At 43.1% G+C, this 27982-nt stretch overlaps 4 protein-coding genes across 6 annotated transcripts; 1 reads left to right on the forward strand and 3 right to left on the reverse strand.

Annotated features, from left to right (window-relative positions):
• The first annotated feature begins 376 nt into the window (after nucleotides 1-376).
• LOC106604707 (serine protease 23) lies at nucleotides 377-6897 on the forward strand. 2 transcript variants are annotated; one of them, XM_014199638.2, is made up of 2 exons: nucleotides 377-888; nucleotides 4009-6897. In XM_014199638.2, exon 2 carries the CDS (start codon nucleotides 4020-4022, stop codon nucleotides 5202-5204), a length of 1185 nt encoding a protein of 394 aa, XP_014055113.1. In that variant the 5' UTR covers nucleotides 377-888; nucleotides 4009-4019; the 3' UTR covers nucleotides 5205-6897. The 2 variants fall into 2 exon arrangements, with proteins under 2 accessions (XP_014055113.1, XP_014055114.1); XM_014199639.2 differs by lacking the exon at nucleotides 377-888 and adding an exon at nucleotides 904-1406.
• cfl1 (cofilin 1) lies at nucleotides 6635-11999 on the reverse strand. Its single transcript, XM_014199640.2, has 4 exons — nucleotides 11847-11999; nucleotides 7989-8299; nucleotides 7765-7841; nucleotides 6635-7575 (listed from the first exon to the last, which is right to left on the reverse strand). The coding sequence occupies exons 1-4, from the start codon at nucleotides 11847-11849 to the stop codon at nucleotides 7463-7465; spliced, it is 504 nt and encodes a 167-aa protein (XP_014055115.1). The 5' UTR covers nucleotides 11850-11999; the 3' UTR covers nucleotides 6635-7462.
• A 1036-nt stretch (nucleotides 12000-13035) lies between these two features.
• LOC106604709 (atlastin-3-like) lies at nucleotides 13036-19296 on the reverse strand. Its single transcript, XM_014199641.2, has 14 exons — nucleotides 19157-19296; nucleotides 17944-18153; nucleotides 17630-17767; nucleotides 17379-17483; nucleotides 17235-17285; nucleotides 16619-16675; nucleotides 16349-16441; nucleotides 16084-16222; nucleotides 15860-15987; nucleotides 15715-15771; nucleotides 15473-15544; nucleotides 15169-15360; nucleotides 14753-14992; nucleotides 13036-14532 (listed from the first exon to the last, which is right to left on the reverse strand). The coding sequence occupies exons 2-14, from the start codon at nucleotides 18145-18147 to the stop codon at nucleotides 14473-14475; spliced, it is 1536 nt and encodes a 511-aa protein (XP_014055116.1). The 5' UTR covers nucleotides 18148-18153; nucleotides 19157-19296; the 3' UTR covers nucleotides 13036-14472.
• A 453-nt stretch (nucleotides 19297-19749) lies between these two features.
• On the reverse strand, nucleotides 19750-27904 carry si:ch211-145o7.3 (forkhead box protein N2). Of its 2 annotated transcripts, none has more exons than XM_014199642.2 (5): nucleotides 27711-27904; nucleotides 25805-26492; nucleotides 25575-25696; nucleotides 25293-25348; nucleotides 19750-20706 (listed from the first exon to the last, which is right to left on the reverse strand). In XM_014199642.2, exons 2-5 carry the CDS (start codon nucleotides 26444-26446, stop codon nucleotides 20360-20362), a joined length of 1167 nt encoding a protein of 388 aa, XP_014055117.2. In that variant the 5' UTR covers nucleotides 26447-26492; nucleotides 27711-27904; the 3' UTR covers nucleotides 19750-20359. The 2 variants fall into 2 exon arrangements, with proteins under 2 accessions (XP_014055117.2, XP_014055119.2); XM_014199644.2 differs by having other exon boundaries at nucleotides 19750-20661; nucleotides 27711-27896.
• Between the last annotated feature and the right edge of the window lie 78 nt (nucleotides 27905-27982).

Raw genomic sequence — 27982 nt, forward strand, 5'->3', positions numbered from 1 at the left:
AGAGGGACTTTGCAATTAATTGCAATTCATCTGATCACTCTTCATAACATTCTGGAGTATATGCAAATTGCCATCATACAAACTGAGGCAGCAGACTTTGTGAAAATTAATATTTGTGTCATTCTCAAAACTTTTGGCCACGACTGTACATTATAGGCTGCTTAATAAGTCCATGTCTGTTGCTTTTTTTGCAACTGTATCAGGGACTAAGAATTTTAAGAGCCTTTTGCAATTTGCATTTTTCAGCATCTCTTCGGCTCTAAATGACAGATGGCATTTGATATAGCCTCAGTCTATTCACATTTGATTCACTCCCCAACCCCAGTGCCAAGGTCTACTCCTGACATGAGAAACAAGTTAACAGTTTCACTTGGACTGTTTGCAGCTGGAGGACACAATGATCTTGACTTGAGGGCTTCAGAATGTTTCGTATGTGCTCTGCCAGTACCCATCTTCTCTCACCATCCTAAAAGCAGATTTGTCCAGTTGAGACATGTTACGTTTTTTTTGTGTAGTGCAGGGGCGCTAGGACCGTGAGGGAGATCGCCTCTAAATGTATTTTCAGTAACATTTTCAGACAGTTATTTGTAAGCGCGTTTGAGCCGGACAGCCGTTGAAGCGACTCACTCGGACGGACAGTCACTTTGATTAGGAATGAATATAAGCCAATAGTTGACTCTCATCAATAAACTTTGATTTGACCGAATTAATTAGGACACGTTATCAAAGTGGCGACTCGCTCTCTGCGGGACTGTGAAGAGAGAGATAGATAGATACCTGTCACACTGAAGCGATGGGAGAAATCTGGAGAATTGATATGCCCGATAGTTTTGAAGGGGGCGAAAACGTGAATTGGATTTAAACACAGACTAACTTTTTAACAAAAAGGTACAGTATGACATTTATTGTCATTCTAAGTAGCCTAATAATTTGTTAATCATTATTTTGAATATAGTTATAGCTGGTTTGTTACCAGGAGGCTACATTGTAACATAACTTTTTTTGCCTGGGAAATGTGTTGCAAAGTAACTAATATTGTTGCTCCACTACTGTAAGTGAACGTTTCATAGCTAATCATGAACTTTTGCCAAAGTCAACCCCCCGCATTTTTCAGTGAGTTGAGTATACTGCCTCCCAGCACTATTCCCCTGTATTGGTGCAACTCAATAGTGACTGGGCAAGGTAAACATCATCTGTTGTCTTTGGGGTCTAACAACAACCCAATGAGTGGACATGGCACAGTACTACATTCACTCATGATGAATGAGGTTGGTGAATGACAAAAGACCCAGTGAGGGGGTTTTCAGGACAAAGCTCTGGCCCTGGGAAGCAGGTTGTTCTCAGAATTCCAGAGCCTTCACTCAAGGGTCAGAGATGAGATGAAGAATGCCAACAACAGCTTTCAGGTGTACATATATCCATTATTCAAATGTTTATGTGCTTAGTAGCTTATATAGGTGCATTGCTGCGTGTTATCCTCTCAGGATCCCTCAGAGGGCTATTTGTATTTGTATTTGTATTTATTATGGACCCCCATTAGCTGCTGTCAAGGCAGAGCTACTCTTCCTGCGGCCCAGCAAAACTTTGTGACATCGGCTGATGTAAAATGGGCTTAATAAATACATTTGATTGACTGATTAAGGAAGTTATAAAAAAATGTAAACATTACAATACATTCACAACAGATTTCACAACACATGAAGTGTATGCCCTCAGACCACTACACTACCACCACCTATCTAAAACAGAAAATCCATGTGTACGTGTGTATAGTGTGTAAGTTATCGTGTGTGTAGGCATGTGTCTGTGCCTGTGTTTGTGTCTCTTCACTGTCCCTGCTGTTCCATAAGGTGTATTTTAATCTTGTTTTTTAAATCTAATTTTACTGCTTGTATGAGTTACTTGATGTGGAATAGAGTTCCGTGTAGTCATGGATTTATGTAGCACTAGTATAGTACCCTCTCAGAGGGCTATAATCATCAGCTTTGCTTGTCAGAAAAGGGATCTATGTGGAAATGGGGAAGGTCGTTCCATTCAAATTGCCAAATGAAATTGACTGGAATTGGAATGTATATGAAATGACTCTGATGTAAGGTGCTGACAGAGTTAGTGGAGGTCCAGTGCCTTAGAGAGGATTCAAAAAGGCTGTTAGGCTGTTTGGCTCTACAATCTGTTAGAGCTGGAAGATCTTTCTAATGTGGGGATCAGTTTACTGTTGTGTACTTTGGGACTTGGAGTTTCACCCAAACCAAACTCACTCTCCGCAGATTATTGGAAAATGGAATAAAGACTCACCGCGATATTTCTTGACATATATTATCCATTATTTTGGGTCCCTCATCAAATGCTTGCTGATTATAGGTTAGTGTGGTTAGATGTGTGATTCTACTTGATATTCTATCCATTTTCCCCAATCAAAGCTAATCTGTCTCAGACCATGGAAACTACAGTCTATACAGACTTTAATAGCCTTAGAAGTAGACACTCGTGTTAAGTCCTCTCTGGCATATGTTTGTAAAAATGTCCCCACAAATTGAAAGGAACCCAATAGAAGATGGCTAAATGTAGATGTTTGATGTGTAGGGGATAAGAGACCAGGGGTGTGGAGTGACTGCTGTTTTTGACGGCATAGCAGTGTAGGTCAGTAACCCCTAACATGGAGTCCCTAGGCTGCATCTATTCAAGACATGAAGCACCTTTGAGTAACTGTATCTTCTCTGTCGACACTATGATGATACAGTTGTGTGGTGGGAATTGCCTGTTTTCGCCTCCACCCTTCCCCTGCCTCTCTTTGTATGCCAATGCCTATTGTTCCACTTTGAAGCTGCACTAATACCTGGCACGAACATGGGAAGGGATCAGAGACCAGGGTGTGGTGACTGCTGTTTTTGACTGCATAGCCGTATAGGTCAGAGTGATGTTGTCCGTTTACACTTATAAGATCTGATGAAAATCAGTTCACAATGCGTCTTTAATCGTTTATGTGGGCACAATACAAATGTGGACATTATCTGGACACAGGATGCGTGTTAGCACCAGGTATAAACGGGCCTTGAGACACCTGCTCTCTTCTACGCCACTAGAGCCTGAGGATCCATAGTTTCCCCACCTATCGAGTTCTCCCTGGACCCTCTGAGCCTGCCTTCGACACTCATACAGAGAAAGGTAGTTCATGTTTGACGGCAGACACCACCTTGCCCCAGAGCCTTAACATAAATATAATTTGAGACGGCCTTCTCTTTCCGCAGAGCAAGCTGGAATACACGTCCCCTCCCCTTCAGTCCACCTATCCTCCCACTCATACACAACACGGAAGCCAAGATTCAAAATCTTATGATACGAGTTCATTTGCAGACAAATAATCTGTGCAACCATAAGCAGTGTCCTAACACAGCGACCGATATCCAACGTGTGCCCCAACAGCCACTTTCCTGATGTACTCTTATCTTGTGTACATAACCAGATGGCTTGTATAACAAACCTCTCTTTGAGCACTAAGACCACCAGCAGAACTGACATTTTAATGCTTGTCATACCCTTGTAGCGTGGTTTAAAATGACATTTTCTGAATAGCCCACAGTATAGACAGGAACAAGAGCTGCATTGTAACCTATTCAAAGAAGTGAACATTCAGACCTGCATTGCAACATGAGCCTGCATTAGCTGATCCCGCGTGTATGGGCTCTGAGCGAGGGCACTTGGAAGCCATGTGTCAGACTGAGAGTGGACTGGTTTTATGGGGGATTATGGGTTGAGAGTGTTTGTGAATGATGCACTTAAACTGGGGAGACAAGCCAGTAAAGCCAGTGTTCTCCACACCGTTGTGTTTCATTAGTGATGATCTGTTTTGAAGCATCTTTAATCAAACAAGGTTTCTGCAAAGTCCATGACATTCCTAGTTCATCTATACCCTACCGTTCCTCACGGATAAGTAGATTCCTTTTTTTTGTGTCTTTTGTGTATTGTTGTGGGGTGTACATTAAATGTTTTACATGTTTTTCATTTCAGTGTTTTGCTCAATGACCATGTATCCACATCCAAACTCTGGCCTGGCTCATCTCTCCCTCTTAGTCGTGCTCCTCTCACTCCTCCTCCCCCTCTCTCTGCCATCTCGAGCCCCCCCTCACCAACACCCCGTCCACCTCCACCTCCCTTCACTGGTGCCCCATGCACCCCTGCCCCTCTCCCGCTCTCGCTTCAGTTCCCAGACTCAACTCGACTTCACCACTCACTGCAATGCCAGCTGCTACCACAAAGGAGAGCAAGAGAGCAGGCGAGAGCACCTGACTGAGCAGCTGGCCTTCGAGACGCTCTATGCAGACGGTTCTCGTACCCTCACCACTGTGGATGTGGCGGATGAGGATGATTATGAGGGCACCATCAGTCCTGCCATTCAACCTCCACCAACAAGAGGACGTAGAGTTACCAGTAGGCACAGGCGTCAGAAAAGACAGATCTACGGGGCTGATGGGCGCTTCAACATACGCGGTGACCACTTCCTGTTGGACTACCCATTCTCCACAGCTGTGAGGATCTCCACCGGCTGCACTGGAGTCCTAGTGTCTCGACGCCATGTCCTGACCGCTGCCCACTGCGTGCATGATGGGAAGGACTACGTCAAGGGAGCCCGTAAACTGAGGGTAGGCTTCCTGACTCCTCCGTACATCAATGGCACCAAGCCCAGCCAGACCCCCACCAAGAAGCCCCTGGTGCGCTGGGTCCGGGTCAAACGCACCCGTGTCCCCAAGGGCTGGATCCAAGGCCCCCAGGAGGTCAGCATGGACTTTGACTACGCCCTCTTGGAGCTGCGCTGGCCCCACCGCCGGCCCTTCATGCGTCTGTCTGTGGCTCCCTCCTCTGATGACCTGGCAGGGAAACGCATCCACTTCTCTGGGTTTGACAGTGACAGGCCTGGGGAGCTGGTCTACCGCTTCTGTCCTGTGGAGGACGAGTCTAACGACCTGATCTACCAGCACTGTGATGCCCGGCCGGGGGCCAGCGGCTCGGGGGTGTACGGCCGCGTGTGGGACACGGCTCTGGAACGCTGGGAGAGAAAAGTCATCGGCATCTTCTCTGGACACCAGTGGCTGGAGATTGATGGGGAGAACCGCGACTACAACGTGGCTGTGAGATTCACCCCGCTGAAGTTTGCCCAGATATGTTACTGGGTGCATGGGAACCGAGTGGACTGTAGTCAGGACTGAGAGAGAAGGGGAGGGGGGGATGGCCTAGAAAAAAAAGAGGCTATGAAGTCCATGACAGATAACTATTTAAAGTAAGCACAAAATCCCTTAAAGGAGATGTGGAGAGGAAATAACTCCCCAACTCAGTCTATAAAAGGGTAAGAGTGAAACGGGATTTAATCCTAATAAAAATTAAACATCTACAATACTATCGAAGAAAACAGGACTGCTAAACCTTCATGCGCCGTAACAGGTTTCCCTTGGAGGTGTTAACCACTGTGACTAGGAGCCTTGCTGTTTTATAACTATGGTAGCAGCCATTAACTTTATACTTTGGAATAGTATTGAACAGCTTTAGCCAATGGAGCAACTACTGGACTTATTTTCTTTAGACACACTCCCATTGTTGTGTGTAATACTGTGGCTGCATGTTTTTCAACATTTAGGATCAAATGTGCGGGTGTGGAGTTGATTTTACAAAGGGATGTGGGGAGGGGGACGTCTTATTTGTTTAGGTAACGTCGCTTAAGGATGTGAATGATTTTGGAAAGTACAGGGACTTCTCATTCTGGGTTAGAAAGACACCTGTAAAATGTATACTCCGCCCCAATGGCCCGGAGGCATACCTAGCCACACTGACAAGATACGGCGCCTCAATACACCAAACATGTCAAAAAGGGTTGAAGGTATCAATGGTGAAATCAATGAACGTCAGATTCTGAAAACCTAAGGGAGCTTCTTACTCAGTGCTGGCAGCATAAACTGCTTGCTTTCAAGCGGGTTAGGGGGTGAAAATCAATGGTGATAATATTTTTTGTAAATGCCTATTTCAATAAACTAAGAGATTTATCATTAATGCTTGTGTCAGTTATGGAAACCAACAGGTATACAAAGAATGAGTTGCTACTGTAAAATGGAATCCACTTTTCAGAGGAGTTAGAGTGCCCTCATGTGGTCAGTATGTAAACATTTAGGATACATGATGCCATTGGTCTTTAAAACCACTAATTAATTGTTTCAATTTCTGACAAAGAACTAAATTCAATCAAGCGGCTGTTTAAAGGTACACATTGCAAAGAATACCAAGTTCACCAATTACAAATAAAAGCATCACTAACTGCCCAGTGTAAGCAGGTTCCTGGACCAACCAATCATTTAATAGTTCAACTAAGTGACATTTTATTCAGATATTACCCAGACACTTGACAGTCATTTACACAGGCAGCCCATTCCGATTTTTTGATCAAGTATTGGCAAAATATTTGCTCTCATTGGCCAAAAGATCAGAATTGGGCTGCCTGTGTAACAGCAGCCAATAGGACATCAATATTTTTGCCTAAAACACTCAGACATCCACATCTTCCATTCGGACAGGCTAAATGATCAACCTTATTAGCTTGGTCATTCCTCAAATCACACAAGCTAGACAAAAAAAAAGGCAGAGTACAAAGTTAGTTTAGTGCCTTTTTATTAGAGATAAGGAGACGATACAAAACATCCATTCAATACCAGTCTAAATTCTGAACACAGGCAGTTCAAATACATCGCCCCCGTCTTACCGTCACACTTCTAAACCCACCAGATCCTGTTGTATAAGGAATGTGTTCAATTTTTACATCAACGCCATGTTTTTTTTTTTAAACTCAGAACTGGAAATAAAAAATAACTGGACTCACTTAAAAGTTGTGTAATTTGTATGTTCAACCCCCCCCCCCCAAAATGAACCGTGCTTCCCAGGAGACCGTTGATGCGTCATGTGCAATCAATCAAGTGTTAATGGTCTTGTACTACACCTAGTCTCAACTACACACACTTAGAAAACTTAACTAGAAGTTTGGCAAAAAAAGGTAGTTGTATAATTAAGAACAGTATCTTGCTGGAGCCAAGTTGGAATTGTAACAGTTGTTGCCCTGTCCCTTTTCTATGCGATCGTCATTTTAGTGGAATCCAGACAGAACAAAACCCTGTCCTCAAACATTTACATATTTAGTCTTCATAATCATCATCCTTCATCAATTTTGTATTTTTTTTAAATTCATTTATCTTTTTATTGCTTTTTCTTAGTGTGTGTTTTGTTCGTGTTCATTATGTCGTGTGAACTGGAATGACAGGCTGCATTTGTGGAATTTGAAAACTGTCACTTTCACACACCCCCCCTCCCACAATACCCCTCCCAACAGTCCCACAAATGATCCTGCTTTGCCCCTCCTCCCAACCATATTGGAATGAACAGCCAACCCCTTCAGATGTCTGGCTTCAGTTGAAGCCTGGGGCTAAATTTATAGAGGGCTTCCTTCCAGGGTGATTACTGATGAGCCTCCAAGCTTGTCGGCAAGGGTGCGCCGGTCCTTGATGTCTTCCAAACCGTTCACTTGCCACTCGTGCTTGATACCTGAAATGGAGGCAAAAATGTAGCTTCACATAGGACACAAAGCTTATTAACCCCCCCCCCCCAAAAAAAAAAAATATGTATAATTCAATTACACAGAGCTATAGGGTTGAGCAAGGAGATTCCATTTAATTTGAAGAGAACCCAGAGCCCAAAAGGTCTATTACATCCACAACGGTCAGTGCTTCTCACCTGTGAACTTCTTCTTGATAGCATCCTTTGAGCTGGCGTAGATCATCTTGCTCTTCAGGGGAGCGCCATCTGGGGCCCTATGAGGGAGGGGTAATGGTTTAACCATTGTCCCGAGTGTAGAAGCCAAGCGATTGAACAGTCAAGTGACACCACAGCAGAAAATGTACGATGCCCCCCTCAGCCTACACCCAAGTCTAGCCGAGCCCCCCTCTCTCATTCCTCACCAGAAGATGAAGACCAGGTCCTCTTTCTTGGTCTCCTTGGTCTCGTAGGTGGCATCGTAGAGGGCGTAACGGCAGTCGTCTGGGGGCAGCATCTTAACGAAGTGCAGGTAGGGGTCCTGGACCGTGACACCCACATCTCCTGTCAGGATCTCTTGGCCCTCCTCCAGGATGATGTGCTTCTTGTCCTCGCTCAGACAGAACAGCACCGCCTTCTTCCTCTTCTTCTTCTCATCCTCGTTCGCCTGCGCCTTACGCACCTTCATCTCGTTGAAGACTGTGATAACGTCATCTGTCACTGTCACCCCGGAAGCCTGCGCAGAGAGGGACAGAGAGAGTAGTCATATGATTCTGCCTTGGACTTCTCACACTGCAGGAACACACCCTTCAAGGACTGCTGATAAAGGGAATCAATAGGGAGGTAGATGCACAATGACTAGCAGTTATGAACAAACGGCTATTAGTCCTATGGTTGGGGGGCACCATAAGCCAGAATGCAATCCTATGGTTTATGACCTGTACCCACATGATCAGTCAAGATAAATGGGGACTATATGAGTCCCCATCCATGGCATTGACCAGAAAAGCATGATGTACAGCAGGGCATGCATGATTCAGCAGGCGTGGCATTCAGAGAAAGGCACAGGGTTGAACCCTTTTTCCAAACTTGGACACAATCTGGAGAACCCACACCAACATCTCTGATGAGTAAGGGATACCTGTAGCTGTGAGGGGGACAGATGAATATTGGTCTGTCTGGTGTACCTTCGTAAATAAAGTAACATGCCAAAGGTGCATTGATAGATTGCCACTGCCTGATAAGGGCCAGTAACAGGTGTCTCTGAAAAGGGCAGATAAAACCAGGTTACACAATGAGGGTTTTCCCTCCTACTATAAACGTGTACAGTATGTGAGATAGCCAGCCATGCCACGTAAGTAACTGCTTTAAAAATAGCCATGGGAGTGAAGGTGGGGACAGAAATTAAGCCTTAGAATGTGTGGGTCGGTCACAGACAATGGATCCTCTGTGTGGGGAAAAAAATAAAAATAAATAGGCCACATCCGAGTAACAGCCCTATAAAACCTTGCTCGGGTATTCTGATTTCCATTAAGGCATTTTACCCAACAGGCATCACATCAACCCATGCAGGAATCAGCCAGAGGATGTTACCAAGTGTCAAAACATCCCTCCGTCTGGCAGGTTTTGGCCAATCCTTTCATCAGCCTTCTGCTAAATCATGTAGACTAGACACTCTTTTCACCAAGTAAAGCCACATCCATACAACAGAAGCAGCCTTCATTAAAAATGCACTTCTCGCCTGAGAGTGGCTTCATGCCTTCCAGAGCCCTGCCACTGTAGTGACCCACTTTGAAGTAATTTGTGTGTGAAGGGTGTGGGCCTGTTTGCTCTGGGCGTGAGGATGGCCAGGGCCTGTGAGAGACCACACTGGGCTCAGGACCTTATCACCTAGTGTTGAGTTTGAAGAGTTTAGATACAAACATCTGGATTAGCGACATCTTGAACAGGAGTGAAAAGACTTTGCAAGAGTATTTAAAGTGCTGCCGGGGAAGACTTCCATTTCCAGGGCAATCGTTTTTTCTAGGAAGAGCAAGGCACCCCTACCAAGGGCGAAGAGGCCAGAGTGTTTGAACAGCAGCCAACTGCCATGCAGCTCCACTTAATCCCGCCGATGTTCCAAAACAATGAGCACTCCTGTTACTATTCTGAGAGCTCTTCAGACAATGCATGTTTCTTCACACTGCAGCAAGCCACAGACTAAAGTGCTGACTGGGGATACCGGTATGAAAAGACAAATACCCAGAAGCCAGTGGAGATGATACCCTTTAGTCCCTCCATGCAGAAAGCATGTTCTTTTCAGAGCAATAGAGATCCCTTGCTTCCTGCCATAAAATACCACAGAATGTTGCCAAAAGTTAAGGTTCAAGTAACAGCACATAAGAAAGACAATGTCAGGTTCGTGACTACAAAGGTAGTTCTCCAGACTGAGTCAGTTAAGGTGGTGAAAAAGGACAATACATTTTATTCCAATTCACTTGAAATCAAGTGTGACAAATCTAAAAATAATCCTTCACCAAGTAGCTGTAATCAACAAGAAATTATTTAACCCAATCATTTTACTTCGCTTGTCCTGCGTCTGTCCAACTGCACCCATAATAGGGCACTAAATACTGTGGGCTCCTCCGGAATAGCTGGGACGGACCCAGCCAGCTCACTACTCGGCAGGAACACGGGCCAATCGTGTCCAACAGTGACCATTCATTCATCATATACACAATTGAACCAAAGCATTGATGTCACGTTGCAATACATTATTCACATGAACAACGGTACATAACGGCCTCACAAATGAACAGCAGGTGGGAAAATATGATCTGTAATTAGTCGACTAAATTGAAAGTAATCAAGATCCCCGTCCACAGTCAGGCAGATTCACCAAAATAAGATCATTTAATATCACGCGGAACGCATGACAATAGAAACTAGAATTTGCGCTTTTGAACAAACATGTTGATAATTCGACAAGTTTATTCAGGGTTAAGCCACGTACGTTGAGTGAGACCCAGGTGCGTGCCACAAACATTTATGACGAATTGTTTATTGCGTATGCTACAGTAGATTTGGTCGTTCACAAGCATCCCAATACTTCGTTCCGACGCACCACTTGCCAAAAGTTGATGCGTAAAAACCTGGAAGAACGTCGTGGGAAACGCTTGCTAACGACAAAAGGACCGCTTGCAAAACATTTAACGTTAGCTCGTGGAATAACGGTGACACCCCAGACAAGTTCTCACCTTCGCCTGACTGTTATAGCGTTGCCCATCACTAAATAAAGTTACTCCGGATAGACATTTAATATTTAACGTTAGTTGCCTACTGTTTACAATAGAGAAAAGGTTCAAAAATGTTCTTTGCACCAAAAACCAGGGTGGGGCCATGAATGCAGTGATGGCACATGTGCACTATATAAGGCAAAACGATGTCGAGAAAATACCAGACCGCTAACGCGATTATTTTCACACGTTGCAAACAGAAGCTCCATCTATAATTAAAGCTAACGTTAAATCAATTGTCATGGCACCTACGCAAGTTAGTTTGCTAGTTAATAAAAACAAAGGGGCTCGTGCGACTGGCGGAGACAAAGGAGGTGGAAATCAAATTAGCTAGTTAGCTACATGTTAGCTTGCTAAATGGCTAGTTAGCTATGTGTAGGCACAGAAAATGCACTCCGTTAGCCATGCTAAACGAGCCTTTAGTACCGGCAAATACAAGGCCAGATAGTGCTAGATAGCTGGCAAATTCGAGGGGGGTGAGTAGTACTGGGCTGTAGCTAGGTAGTTAAACTAGATAGTCATTTATCACCGAATATGCTGCTACTTGCAACTTAGTGCTAGACTGGGCATTAGGCCTTTAGTGAAGGGAGATTGGGTGATGGAGGAAATGGCGCCAGGCAGTTTTTGGGTCGTTTTCTTTCCATACAAACACGTCCTATGCTAGGCGATTATAACGTCAAGAGACGAGCAAGCATCTGCATAAAACATGCTTTTGTGAGTTAGGGACATTCACCTGAATGATTCAAAAACCCTTTGAAACAAATTTACTACCATCCAAGATTCAATATTCAACTAGGAAACGTTCCAGAAGACAGCACGGCAGTCACAGCTGACCCGACAATCTGATGATGCTGTCGGCTTCATCTCAAAATGAACTCGCTGTTCACTAGCTAAAATACATTACATCAACAAAGAAAGCGAAAACACAATAATGATACTTGTGTGTGTATATATATATATTTGTTTCCAATGATATACCACATAGCTAGTTGATAAATGTAAACGTACCATAGCTGTCTGAATTGGTCGGCGTCTGGTGAGAAATTGAATGAGCTGTGATGCAGTGTCGATCTCGCACACACTTGATACAGCACGTGGACGCGCTTAGCGGCGCGTGCTTGATGGCGGGTGAGAAGCGCGAGCATCTCCAGGAAAGAGTGCTCGTTAGCTTTAACATGGAGTATGGTGGGATTAGAAATTCTAAATTTTTGACAAACGTTTAATGTTTGTCCAAATAAAAAATAACATGTGAACAAATAAACAACATTTATATAAAATAGAAGTCTATTTTCATTTTTTATGAAATTAGAATTGCACGGATGCGAGGATGAGTATCCCTTAATTCTCAAAAGATGCTGCATGCTGTTGCTTTTATGCCTGAGGCCGGACACTGACATTCACTTGAAAACATATTTGGGGGAAACATTCGCCCTGCATCACATTGATTCTGAGTACAATATAAGACTACGGACACGTATGCTATTCAGATACGAGAATAATTATTTATCATAGTGTAGGATCCATAATAACTCAGTATTCGGTCTCATTTGCTCTTTCTCGCCTCACCACACCCCCTCTACAAGGATTGTTGAACTCACTTCCAAATATGGAAGCGAATGGTGGCGGCGGCAGTGCACGCGCCTCGGTTCAACAAGGCAGCCCGCGACGCCGATCACCATATAAGGAAACAAGGACATGATTTTCGCTATAGCAAATTTCACTGCGCAGTACGAACTGGTGGGAGCAGCATTGTGGAACATAGAAAGGAGTGACAGCAAGAGTGGGGGGAGAAGGAGGGACAAAGACAAAATAAAAAAGAGCAAACGGCTCCGCCACTGGAGTATGAATGGATAATAACCTCTTTTCATTCGGTTACAACGAAGCAGTGTACAACACAAAAACCTGTCCGTTGGCACGCCCACCCTATGAATTAATTCAATAACCCTGCTTGATGCCAACTAACAGTAAGGGGTGATTGATTCATCATCATTAAAAGACTGCAATAAGATTGCTATCTTCATAATATCAATAATGTCAACAATCTTCTGTAGGCCTATATCCATTCCATACTGACCCTCTCAGTAAAAGGAACACCAGAATCGTTTAATGAAAAACGTTTTTGGCTTGACATAGGTGTATATATATATCCAATTTATAGTGAAATAGGTATATGAACTAGTCAAGAACTCAACCAAACTTACAGGTCTTTTGCATTTTATTTGGCTTAAGCAATACTTATTCTAAAAATGTAAATAAAAACATAGTTACCAAGGCCACAAAACAATATTGCAAAAGATAATGAAAAAAAGCAATGAATTTCATGCATCTACTGTAATGTATATTTTTATTTGTTGAATGAGTTTAAAAAAAGTAACAGTACAGAGAGGAGGGAGAGTGCAATAGTAAATGCGGAAAACGCCTCCAATTGTTTGCCTCAACAATGGAATGGAACATAGACATGGAATGTGCAAAAAGAATGTCAGAGACAATACAACTTTTAGAACTATGTATAATTATCTGGATTCTGAGGACAAGCAAGGTCTCTTGCCTTTCATCGTACCCCTATGCTTATGGGTAATTCTTTGGCTGACAGGTGACCAAGGGCCTCATATTACCCATCACTTGTTTACACACAAACCAGTTAACCTAATCCAGATTTTTTTTGTTAAATTCTCAAAAGATCACAATCTAATTTCAAGTGATCCTCTGTATAGTGAAATATTACATATAACATCTTTGGAGCATTCATTCCTCAAGTAAGTGCCACTTAACTAACGTTTCTCAACCAACCATTCAATTTCAGAAGTAACGCAATACATATTTGGTCAACTTACAAGGGAGAACAGTGGTGCATCTAAAGTGGGCTTATAAAAACATAAAATGAGAGATATTACAGTAGGATTCCAAGCCTGGAATAAAACACAAAAGCAAAAACAGTACAACAACAAGGAATCCCTGACATGGATAAGGGGAAGCAAATAAGGAGCATGCTGCAAAACTGGGAATGGGATGGAATGTGCACAAGGCCACAGAGCGGTACAAAGAGACCAGCATAAAGTCAAGAAGATCTGGCTACATGTATACCCCATTACAGCAGAGCATAGTTAAATTCCATCAGGAGGATAAACTGCTCAAGTCTAATTTGACTTAAAAGCCTCCATGCAAGCCTCTTAGTAATAAGCATTGGTCACAAAGGATACATAGATTATGATGCATTGAAATCCATGGCATGTCCAATAACAATGCATTACTTGGGTCTAGGGTGTCTAAGTAAACATCACTGGGTTGTCTTTACAGACAAGGAGGAGTGTGCGAATGGCAGTGTCAGTCAGTGTTAAAAACAGGTCCAGAGGATTAAACAGCCCCATGGGTATGAGATAATGCACCTTTGCCCCAGATACTCCGTAAGACTATGGTCTCATCTTGATGTAGATGAGTGATGTAGTGTAAAATTGTGCGATTGAAAAGATGCTGGTGTATGTGCATTATGTTGACCTCCCACTGCCATTGTAATCATGTGTTGGTGTTGTAACTGCACCTTGCCAGTGCTATATGTCGGTTCCATGTGATAGCATGGTAAGGCTTTAGTGCTGGGATGTGTGCATGTTGTATTGCAATGAGATAAAGAGGCCATCTAGCTGGATTTCTTCATCTTAGCCACCGCTGGCCTCGACTTATTCAACACCACAGTGGCCTGAAAGAAAAGAAGGACATAATTAAATTGCATTGAATGAAACATTTAAATAAGGGTACTTGAATTACTTCTAAAGGACATTTTGATTCTTACCAAAAGTTTACAAACAACAACGCTTAGCTTTTCTTTTTTAACAGTCCAACTGCATACTCTGTGCACCAACTGTAGTGGGCCTTGTCTCATGTCCCACCCAAACCTACAATTCAAAAGATGTTCTCACCTGCTGCAGTATGACACCTGCCGTCTGGTCGATGGCTCCCCCCAGCCCCCGGTATTTTCCCGAATAGCGTATGAAGGCCCAGGTGAGCATGGCGACCATGGCTAGGCCCAAGACACAGTCACATGCAAAAGCAATGGTAGCCAGGCCGATGAAGAGCAATAGCCCTGACAGCACGTACAGGAAGCACACAAGGACAAACAGCACTGCAGGTGTCCGGAATGCAGTGAAGACATTCTTTGACTTTCAAAGAGAAATAAAATAAAATATTAATCAAAAGGTTTATCTGTAAACTTAACTTCAATAATTCTACCTTTTATGTATCCACAGTAAATTTAAAATGGAAAATAAAATGTTTACTGACAAAAATGGATCTGGTGCCAAGTGATACCCCTGGGTTGTGAATCAGTCTCTCTTACCTCATTGTGCTTTCTGAAAGACTGCCACAGCTCTACCAACTCGGCCTCAAGCTGGTCTTGGTAGCGGTCACAGAACTCCTGTCCTCCCATCTTCTTGGTGGAGGAGAAGACATGGAGGGACTCCTGGAGGAAGAAGTGGTGCTTCTCCTCCAGAGAGGCAGGAGCCACATAAGGAAGGTCTCCCCCACAGACCTTTAGGACGATAGAGAGATTAATACAGAATGCAAGGCCTTAAGTGTTGAGGAATTTTTCTTTCAGATAAAAAAAATGCACATAGCTTTCTTTGCCAAGAACACAAACCCACCTTCTCCATGTTCTTGTAATACTGGTCTTTGGCTGCCGCCACAGCAGCCAGGTTGTTGGCCTCTGCTGTGGCCTTGTGTGAGAGAGATGCAATGTACATTTACTGGTAGTGGACTAGTAACATTCAACAAAAACTCAATAACCTCAAATATGAACATGTCTGTTGGAAGAGCAATACAGCATTTACATTACATCTCTCAAAGATGTGTAATCCTGAAATCTAAGTGATAAATGGGTGTGTACCAGCAGCATGGACTTTGGGTGTGGTAGGTCTTCACCCTGGTAGATCTTGATGTACGCCTGAAATCAAACATTACACCGTCAAACACAACATAATGATACAAACCTGGCAGTCAGGAACCTCAGAGGGCTAAAAACACAGTCTCACCTTGAAGAACTCCAGCAGGCCCCTGCAGGTGACCTTGTTGCCGTTGATCTCTTTCTCAGCCAGGTTGTCTGGCTGCAGCAGTGTGGGGATGAGGTTGCGTAGCTCCTCTTTAAACTCTGGAGCCACATCTGATACACAGGTTTGAAACCGATTAAGTTCCTTCCTCAGACACTCAGGTGGTTATCATTAGATGGATTAACAAGATGGACAAGGAGCAACCATACCACTAAGCTGGCCCTTGAAAGCAGGGCTGGTGGCCACCTTCAACCCAGGATGTGGTAGCAGGAAACAGTTGATGGAGGTGAAGCAGGAATGAATGTGTTCCCTCACTGTCTGTAGTTCCTCATGCTGGGTCTCTTTCACCTGCACAACATCACAAATACTGGTTACTATCACCAATGCACACTTAAACCTGGCAAAATGTACCCTCTCATCTTACACAGTGCAGCACCAACAACATCAAATTGTACCCTAAAAAGGGTCTAGTACCTGTAGACGTTTATCAAGGAACTCACTGCCTCCCTTCAGACCATATTTATATTCATAGGGAAAGCTCCAATCCCTGATTAGGAACATCAGAGACTGAGAAAATGGGAGAATGGAGCGACCAATATATATTAAAAACAAGGCACATATAATAATGCACTTTTAGTTAGCAAATATTATACCTTAAGCAGAGTCAAAAGGAACTTAAAGATGATTGGTCTAGATTCTAAATAACCAATTGCTTTGTGTTTATAAGACTTTTGCTTCTCATACCTGAAATGGCTTCAGGAAGATTTCATCCATAGCGAGGCGTCCATACTCTGTGAACAGCTGGAAGAAGACAGAACATAAATAATGTCATTCATTATGCAGAGGAAATCAAATAAATGACAAAAATGTACTTTAGGTACATTCAAATTCTCTGATTTTGAATGAGCACATTGATATCCAAAACCCGTGACAGGTTTTTCAATTCCTTGATATTTCCATGCCCCTTGGGGAGCAATGCTCTCAGGTTGTGGAACATGTTAGTCTGTCTGACACCAGACCACGCGCACAATGTGAGCTGTGTACACACTGTTGGGTCTGAACACTCTGTTTATTTTTTAACTCTTATTGAGTCCAATGTTTACAGTAGTTTTAGAGCTGTTTTGAGCAATCAAGCTGATTGAGTCCTCTTGCTGCTTGGATTTGAAAAACGAATAGTTGCAACGCAAGGTGGTGGGGCTGGAGGGCTGTGTGTGTTTCAGTGAGAGAGACCCAGAGAACCAACCACTGCAAGAGCACCGCCCCTTTCATTATCGGAAAATTACAGTGCCTCCCGAGAATCGAGTCAGAAAGAGTCTGCCGTTTCAGCCAGGCAAACATGTTACTGCTGAGGAAGACAGACCTGCAGCTGCTGCAGATCATCTTCCTGAATGTTCTGTGAGAGGTTGTAGATCTGCAAGAGAGAAACAATCACAACCATATTACATAAATGTTTTTAAAATGTAACACCAATTATAACAAATTACATGAGTGCATAGCAGACCACCTGTATTGAGCTGGTCATGGTACTGAGGGCAAAGATTGTGGCACAATCTTTCACGGTGGACTGGTTGTCAAATGCACCCTGGGTGTCCATCAGTAATACTGCCACCTATAGAGGGCAGATATCAATCCATCAATCAAATGCATAACACCAACACAAACATTACAATTTGCATACTTTTGTGTTCCAATGCCCATATCATTTTTTTGCACAATCATTCCAAGGAGCATAGTTTTGAATGTTGGAGTCAGTACCTCCGTCCCATCACGTTTCTCTACCAGGAAGACCTCACTCCACAGCTGGATGCCGGTGGTCTCTGGCTCTGAGCCCCCCCTCCATTTGAACCCAGTCAGGGGCTCATCCTCCTGACCCAGCCACTCCTCACCATGCTTCTGGAGGAATACAGACATCCCTACACATTACTGACTGGCCAGCAGCCCTGGGATTAAGTCTGATATCAGGAAACAATTCACTTCACAGGTAGCGATGGTATGTGATATAGAACGAATGACACACTGAACTTTGAACCAAGTGTGGGTGTACATGTTCCATTTTCAGAAACACTGACCTTCCTGTACATGTAGCGGAGCATGAAGTCCAGAATGAAGCTCTTGCCTTTCCGGAAGGCCCCGGCCACCGAGAGCACCACCACATGTTTATCCCGAACCTCCGGTGCAAGCAGAACCCGTCCTAAAGCCTCTGTGTCCAAGGCAAAGGAGTGATCCTTCTTGCACACTGTCACAATCTGGACTGGCCCTGGCTCACTCCCCATCGCTCCCTGTGGGTGACGGGACAGACATCCACATTTTGACTTATATGTAGGTACTTATCTGAGGCGTGAATTGTTTCATGTTAGTGTCGGTTAGATGTAGGCCTGTCTCACATCAAGCTGATATCAACGCTGATGATACTGTATAACTACTGGGTGTTACAACTCTGGTAACTTGTTATGCCATTATATTTGGACATGTCATCTCACTCCTTGTATAAACAATTCAAGCTCAAACTGAGGCCATGAAAGACAGTAACATATAATTTTTATTCTTTTTTTCCCCATAAGGAAAACCCAATGAGAAATGACTCATACACAGATACTCTTTAGATCATTAGACAATGTTGGTCTATGTGCAGGACTGTGTCTAAATAATGTGTGATACATCAACCCTGCTGCGAGCTAATGCATGCTCCACGCGGAGATTCCTTTAGCCCTCTCAATGAGGCTCTTTGTTGCAGTGCTAGTAGCCACCCTTGCTGAAAGGATGGCTTAGATCAGAATAAAATGAATGTGCTCACACACTATTACATTCCTCCTGTCATAGACAAGATAGCCAATTAGCAATTATGACCGGTGCTCTGAAGGTGTGGCACCATGACTGTCTGACAGGCTGTGTACAGAGTAACAAAGGCATATGCATGACTGAAGCAGGCTTCGCTTATCTGTGTAACTAGCTAACAGTACATAGAAAGGCCCAAACAATTGCACACTCCTTTTATACTACTACCAGTCTAGACAATAGTTTATGCCTACTCTAAACCAATAGCAATTTGATACATTGAGGGCATTAGTTGGCAAGTGAAATTATTGAGCAATCTAGCTAGTTGACACGGCACAGTACAATATTTTAGCTAAGTAGCTAACGTTACTGACCGCACGCTCAAATTAGCGAGGCTTTTTTTCTGCGAGCTAAAAGCAACTAGCTAACAAAAACATTCTCACAATTGTTAAGGATAGTTTACTGTTCATGAACAGTCGTGATTAATTAACTGAAACACTGTTTTACCTTTGGTATCCCAAATGAGCGAATTTCACAGGAACAAGCTAGATAGCTATGAGTCAGAAAAATAACAACACTGCAACCATGAAACTTTCCAACTACGAATTGTCACTTCCGCGTCCGATCACCTTGTAGTTTTAGTGTCGATTAATGGCGTAATCCCGGGAAGTAGTTAAACTACATTTACAAAGATTCTCCAGACAATAATCCTTACGCTAAGGATGATGGTAAATGTAGTTTTACCGAAGTGCTACGAACGCGGAATATAAAGTGTGGTTATGCCATCAACACCACACCCAAAATCGACTTTCCTACATAGCTATGATTTTTTCAACATGTTAATCTTGCGCTTTGGCTCTTGACATAATACCTAGACGGTCACAAATAAAAATGTGCATTTATTTCGGTTACTTGTTATTTCCAGTCAGATCCAGTCAGTCTGCACATTGAATCCAAGGAACGTAAAGATCTTTAGAAATATAAAATAAAATATAGAAATATTTGATTCCTTGATAGATTCCCATGAAGTATTTGAAAAAGGTTTACATTATAAAATGGTTTGGACACTGCATTCGTACAAAAAAAATATGAACACTTCCTATAAGAGTTTGGTGCTTTATTGTTAATACAATTATGAAATGAAAAAGAGATGAATGAATGACAAATGTTTCTTTCTAAACACATACATAGCCTATAAAATAAATTCTGCACAATAATAAGTGTTCAATAAAAGATGCACCTGGTAAAGAGATTATTATAAAATCAGATTCAGAATTGAACATAACTTTCTTTGTCCCCTGAATCTGAGAGTGGATTAATAGGCAGTAGATTTCTCATGTTATCATTCATCTGTAGTATTCCAGCAAAATATAGAGGTATTGATTCTTATCACTACATCGTCAATATTTTCCCTCTTCAATTTATACCAAAAGCATATGCCAATGTCTGGTATATGTCAATGCATGTGGCGAGTGGCTTAAAGTTCACATGCATCAGGTAGGGTGGCTTGGATGTGCAATCATAGTAGCTACAGTATATCACTTTATGACAGCAAATAAAATCTCAGGCAGTGTCAAAATGTCAGCACACAGCAACGTATTGCCAATTAATATTACTCAGGTTGCACATAATCTCCTTACATCACAGTGTAGTTCAGTCTATTGGTCAATTTGTTTAGACCACACTGCATGTCCTTATCTGTAGATCAGTCTAATGTCCACCCCCTGCCAGGTCCAGAAGTGACCCAGCAGCCTCTTGGGCCTCAGCATCCAGCTGCAGGATCTCTACGGTCTCCAGATCCAGTTCAGTGTCCCCGGGCAGGACCAGAAACTGGTACTGGTGATACTGGTAGTAGTGTAACTCTATGTAGCCACTGTCTGACAGGGGGTCTTTCTCCATCTCCTCACCAACCTCTTCCTCATATTCCATTGCCTCCATGTTGACCACCACCTGGTCAGGGGTCAGAGGGCAAGGTGGATTTGAGGAGAGAGGTGGGTTGTCTAAGGTCAAGGCTGGGGTAGAGGGGGAGGAGAAGAGGAGAGTTTGACAAAGGGAATCTGTGTGAGAGAGACTCAAAATAGTTTTTATACTGTACATTGAAAAATATGGCACATCAACATCCATGTGGTTGATGTGCAATTGTTTATAATAGTATCCTATACAGTAGAACAATTGAACAGTTTAAAGAGATTACAGTAGGTCTGGGTATTGCTAGGGACCTCACGATACATTATCATGATACTAAGGTAATGATAGAATTGCGATTTTTACAATCCTATATGTATTGTGATTCAATTCTGCATTTTATTGCAATTTAATGTTCCAAACATGTTCCTCACAAAACAGTGCATTCGGATAGTATTCAGACCCCTTGAATTTTTCCACATTTTGTTACGTTACAGCCTTATTCTGTAATTAGATAGCCTTATTCTCCAGAAATGTTCGATCGGGTTCAAGTCAGGGCTCTGGCTCGGCCACTCAAGGACATTCAGAGAATTATCCCGAAGCCACTCATGCGTTGTTTTGGCTTTGTGCTTAGGGTTGTTGTCCGATTGGAAGGTGAACCTTCGCCCCAGTCTGAGGTCCTGAGTGCTCTGGAGCAGGTTTTCATCAAGGATCTCTGTACTTTGCTCTGTTCATTGTTCCCTCGATCCTGACTAGTCTCCCAGTCCCTGCCACTGAAAAACATCCCCATAGCATAATTCTGCCACTGCCATGATTCACCGTAGGGATGGTACCAGGTTTCCTCTAGACGTGACACTTGGCATTCAGGCCAAGGAGTTCAATCTTGGTTCCATCAGACCAGAGAATCTTATTGCTCATGGTCTAAGAGTCCTTTAGGGGGCTTTCGGCAAAATCCAAATTGGTCTATCGTGCCTTTTACTGAGGAGTGGCTTCCGTCTGGCCATTCTACCATAAAGGCCTGATTGGTGGAGTGCTGCAGAGATGGTTGTCCTTCTAGAGGGTTCTCCCATCTCCACAGATGAACTATGGAGCTCTATCAGACTGACCCTTGGGTTCTTGGTCACCTCCCTGACCAAGGCCCTTCTCCCCCGATTGCTCAGTTTGGCCGGGCGGCCAGCTCTAGGAAGAGTCTTCGTGGTTCCAAACTTCTTCCATTTAAGAATGGTGGAGGCCACTGTGTTCTTGGCGACCTTCAATGCTGCAGAAATGTTTGGTTACCCTTCCCCAGATCTGTGTCTTGACACAATCCTGTCTCTGAGCTTTGAGGAGAATTCATTCGACCTGATGGCTTGGATTTTGCTCTGACATGCACTGCCAACTGTGGGGCCTTATATAGAGAGCTGTGTGCCTTTCCAAATCATGTCCAATCAATTGAATTTACCACAAGTGGACTCCAAACCAAGTTGTAGAAACATCTCAAGAATGATAAATGGTAACAGGGTGCACCTAAGCTCAATTCCGAGTCTCATAGCAAAGGGTCTGAATACTTATGTAAATAAGATGCTGAGGCCCAAGAGGCTGCTGGGTCACTTCTGGACCTGGCAGGGGCTGGACATTAGACTGATCTACAGATTTAGAAAGAAACATACCTGTCTATATAAGGTCCCACAGTTGACAGCGTTTGTCAGAGCAGAAACTACACCATGAAGTCCAAGGAACTTTCCGTAGATCACTGAGATAGAATTGTGATGAGCCATCCATCTGGGGAAAGGTATAAAACAATTTCTAGAGTGTTGAAGGTTTCCAAGAGCTCAGTGGTCTCCATCATTCGGAAATGGAAAACAATATTGAACTACACAGACTCTGCTTAGAGCTGGCCATCCAACCAAGGAACCGGGAAAGAAGAACTACAGAGTTAATTGGCTGAGAAGGGAGAACCTGCAAAAAGGACAACAGTCTCTACAGCACTTCACCAATCTGGGCTTTTTGGGAGGATAGAGGGAACAATGAATAGAGCCTAATACAGGCAAATCCTTGATGAGAACCTGCTTCAGAGTGCAAATGACCTTGGAACTTAAATCTTCGCCCCAGTCTAACAGGACAATGACCCCAAGCTTACAGCCAAAGCAATGCTGGAATAGCTTCAGAACAAGAATGTTAAAGTCCTTGAGTGGTCCAGCCAAATCCCAGACTTGAATCCTATTGAAAATCTATGGAAAGACTTGAAGATTGCTGTTCACCACCACTCCCCATCTAACTTAAGAGCATGAGAAACTCTGAAAGGAAGAATGGGATAAAATCCCCAAATCCAGCTGTGCAAAGCTGATACAAACATACCCAAGACGACTCAAAGCTGTAATCGCCTCAAAGTATGATGCAGGGGTGTGATTACTTATGGAAATAAGATATTGCTGTATTTCCTTCTCAATCAATTTGCCTAATTTAAAAAAAACACGTTTTCACTTTGTCATTATGGGGTATTGTGCTTAGATAGGTGAGATATACAGTACCAGTCAAAAGTTTGGACACACCTACTCATTCAAGGGTTTTTCTTTATTTTTACTATTTTCTACATTGTAGAATAATATTGAAGACACAAAACTATGAAATAACACATGTAGGAACCAAAATCAAGGTAAAAAAAAAATACATATATACATACATACACAATATATATATATACACATACATACATACATACATACATACATACATACATACATACATACATATATATATATATATTTTAGTTTCTTCAAAGTAGCCACCCTTTGCCTTGACAGCTTTGCACACTCTTGGCATTCTCTCAACCAGCACCTTGAGGTAGTCACTAGGAATGCTTTTCCAACAGTTTGAAGGAGTTCCCACATATCCTGAGCACTTGTTGCCTGCTTTTCCTTCACTCTGTGGTCCAACTCATCCCAAATCATCTTAATTGGGTTGAGGTCGGGTGATTGTGGAGGCCAGGTCATCTGATGCAGCACTCCATCACTCTCCGACTTGGTCAAATAGCCCTTACACAGCCTGGAGGTGTGTTGGGTCATTGTCCTGTTGGGAAACAAATGATAGTCCCACTAAGCACAACCCAGATGGGATGGCGTAACGCTGCAGAATTCTGTGGTAGCCATTCTGGTTAAGTGGGACTTAAATTCTAAATACATCACTGACAGTGTCACCAGCAAAGCACCCTCACACCATCACACCTCCTCCTCCTCAATGCTTCACGGCGGGAACCACACATGCGGAGATCATCTGTCCACCTAATCTGCGTCTCACATAGACACAGCGGTTGGAAGCAAAAATCAAAAATTCGGACTCATCAGACCAAAGGACAGATTTCCACCGGTCTATTGCTCGTGTTTCTTGGCCCAAGCAAGTCTCGTCTTCTTATTGGTGTCCTTTAGTAGTGGTTTCTTTGCAGCAATTCAACCATGAAGGGCTGATTCCCACAGTCTCCTATGAACAGTTGATGTTGAGATGTGTCTGTTACTTGAAATCTGTGAAGCATTTATTTTGGCTCCCATTTCTGAGGCTGGTAACTCTAATGAACTTATCCTCTGCAGCAGAGGTAACTCTGGGTCTTCCAATCCTGTGGCGGTCCCCATGAGAGCCAGTTTCATCATAGCTCTTTATGGTTTTTGTAACTGCACTTGAAGAAACTTTTCCAGATTGACTGACCTTCATGTCTTAAAGTAATGATGGACTGTCGTTTCTTCTTCGCTTATTTGAGCTGTTCTTGCCATAATATATGGACTTAATCTTTTACCAAATAGGCCTATCTTCTGTATACCACCCCTACCATGTCACAACAAAACTGATTGGTTCAAATGTATTAAGGAAAGAAATTCCACAAATTAATAAGGCACACCTGTTAATTGAAATGCATTCCAGGTGACTACCTCATGAAGCTGGTTGAGAGAATGCCAAGAGTGTGCATAGCTGTCATCAAGGCAAAGGGTGGCTACTTTGAAGAATCTAAAATCTAAAATATATTTTGATTTGTTTAACACTTTTTTGGTTACTACATGATTCCACTTGTTTTATTTCATAGTTTTGATCTCTTTACTATTATTCTACAATGTAGAAAATAGTAAAATTAAAGAAAAACCCTGGAATGAGTAGGTGTCTTCCAACTTGACTGGTATTATATATATATATATATATATATATATATATAATATTTTACAAATCAATACTTGGAGTCAAAGTATCGATATAATATCATCCAAAATAACATCGCAATATGTAACTATCAATTTTTTCCACCCATCACTACATTACAGTGTATACCCTGTAGACAATCTAAGTGGAACGTAGGGAGTTACTGGCCTTGGCCAAAACCAGTTTTACATAAGCACTGCACTAAAAGAGAGTGACATAAAGAACTGAGCCAGCGTGTTGCTATGGCTATAGGTTGCCAAGGTAATAGAAGGTTGTTGTCAAGACAACAGCACACAAACTCACCAACCATGCAACATGCAGAGAAAGGGTTAGAAAAAAAAAGATATTTTTTTTTCAGCAGACGAGTTAAGGCGTAATAGATAGATCAATTGTTCCTCAATTGAAAATAAGTATTTAGATTAAACTATGAATGAAAAATTAAGAGGAAACTGACATCTTAAAAAAAACATTTGTAAGAGGCCCTACAATACTGTCAGGGGCTGTAGTTTACCCCAAAGTTCAGCATGGTTATCAAGATCTATGAGGCTGACATGCTTAGTGATGGAGGAGGGCTAACCTGAGATCTCCACAGTGTCACACACCATAGATACTTCGTAATCAGCTCCCTCCAACCTGCTCCACGGACACACAGGACAGAGAGGGATGACAAATACAGTTAGTTGGACTACTGGTAAGGGTCTGACTGGGCTGTGATAAGTCTACTACTGTCAGACAAATCATTAACTGACATTCATTAACCAACAAGTCTTTGGGTAAATTGGTCATGTTAAGTCACGGTTAGAAGGCTTTTTGATATTTAACACTGAACTAAACTGCAAATGTGTTTGTTCATACTCACAATGCAGGGTTGTTTAGTAAGTTACTGTTGGTGCCGTGGTAATAACGCGCTTTCCTGAGCACCTCCAGAAGAGCATGTCGATATTCTGGACACACACACCACTGTGAGCCCTTCCCCACCAACTGAAAAATAAATCATACACAATCTTCAATATCACTAAACACCATAATTTCAAACCAAAAACTAGACCATGCAAACTGACACAGTGAAGACCAGTGAACACATCTCACCTGGCTCTTGTCCCTGTGAATCCGACGGAAGCTCTTACTCAGAGACAGGTTGTGTCGAACAGAGTTTCTCCATCCCCCAGGTGCTGCTCTGTAGTAGGGGAAGCTGTTCACTATCCACTCATAGATACCCTTTACTGGGAGCCTCTTGTCTGGCGAGTCCTCTATCGCCATGAAGATTAGACTGCTAAAGGAGTAAGGGGGCTTGGAAGGGGAGGGAGGAAGGTGTGGGGTAGGTATGGGATCCTGGGGCTCCAGCTGAGGCAGTGGTGTTGTTTTGGGCAGGGGCTGCAGGGGAAGCAAGTTGCCTCTTTGATGCAGCCAGTTGAGGCAGGTCAAGTCATCTTCGTCAGATGTGGTTAGAGAGTTTAGGCAGTGCGAGTTTTGTCCATCAAGGAACAAAGGTGGGGACAAGGTGTGTAAAAGAGGGGAGAGAGGTTCAGTCTTGAGGTGAATTGAAGCTGGGGATGTGGGACAAAGTGAAGTAGGGGATGGTGGGATCGATAGAGGAGACAGAGGGAGTGAAACATGAACAGTGGAAGAAGTTTGCAAAAGAGAGGAAGAGAAAGGCAGGCAGTGGTAGAGAGTGGCGGGATAAGGAAGAGATATAGGGAGGAGTGGCAGTGTGTGAGAGTCACTCTCCATCTCTCTACCAGCAGCAGACTTCTTATACACTCATTCAATAGTTGATCTGTTGGGCAGAGCAGACAAACATTATTTCAATGGCATGGTGACAAATTCAGCACAAGTTGATGGCAATGCATTTACACAATTAGAAAAATGTAGACAAACCCAATTTATAATAGCCTTAGTAGATCAGATGGTAGACCAGATCAGTCTACTGGTTCCCAACCTGGAGTACATGTACCCCATTGTACCGAGTGGCACAGCGGTCTTAGGCACTGCATCAGTGCTTGAGGAGTCACTACAGACCCGGGTTTGACCCCAGGCTGTGTCACCGCTGGCCGTGACTGGGAGACCCATGAGGCGGCGCACAATTGGCCCAGCGTCGCCCTGTGGTGGGCCGGGCGCATGCACGTTGTCACGGTCGCCAGGTGTACGATGTTTTCTCCGACACATTGGTGCGGCTGGCTTCCAGGTTAAGCGTGTATTGTGTCAAGAACCAGTGCGGCGTGGCTGGGTCGTGTTTCGGAGGACGCACGGCTCTCCCAAGTCCGTACGGGAGTTGTAGCAATGGGACAAGACCAATTGGATACCACGAAATTGTGGAGAAAAAAGCTATATATGTATTTTTTTGATGTATTGCGGGACAGATTGAAGTGCCGGGCGGGCCGTACTTTGCCTCCCCTTGCCATAGGGGGTACTTGGGAAGACTCAAAAGACCTACTGGTAAAATGCACACGAGGAAGTACTTTGTGGGTTCTCCGGACTGAGCAAAATGTGATTCGGGGTATAGTAACCAAAAAAGGTTGGGAATCACCTTTTGAATTTAAAAATAAAATAAACAATCGCTCTTTAAAAGCTTCACTGTGCACTCCCTGCAAAAAGAACCTTCACTTGGTAAGAATAAAAAAATACATTAGCTAACAAGTTATAGATTAAGACAAAAGTCTGAACAAAGTCCTCCCCGTTTCACTTCTGTAACGGATAAATGATTTAGCTATAACCAAGTTACTCGCATTCAGACAGCTAGCAAATAGGCATTGGACAGGTGCATGCATAAAATCCTTTTGACTGGAAAACAACTTATTTTCACAAGGGTAAATGGAACATTCTGCCCATAAAGCCTCATGGTGCTCAACAAAGCTGGTCAATGTGCTCATACTTCGGAAAATGGCGGTAGAATATAAAGTTACATTTGGCACAATCAGTCAAGCAGTCTTTTGTCAAATACCCCTCTGGAGCTGACAAATACTTCGGAATAAAAAAAAGACAATGCATGTCTTACCTATAAAGCAATGTAAATAGTTGTCAGGGGATATTAGTAAAAGTCTTGAGTCATGCTAAATCTCCCATTCAACGGTTTAAAATATTGTCCGAGAACCATACAAAGAATCTAAATCTAATTCCCGACTTTCTGCGACCTCTTCCAGGGTTCCCTTGGAAACCAAAAGGACGCTTTGCCGTTTGCACGCCGCCTGCGCGTTCCCGCCTTAAAGATACAGTTCTGTCTTTTCCCAACCAGTTCTTTATTTTACTAGGCAAGTCAGTTAAGAACAA

The sequence above is a fragment of the Salmo salar genome, chromosome ssa05 (assembly GCF_905237065.1).
Source record: "Salmo salar chromosome ssa05, Ssal_v3.1, whole genome shotgun sequence".
NCBI lineage: Eukaryota > Metazoa > Chordata > Actinopteri > Salmoniformes > Salmonidae > Salmo > Salmo salar.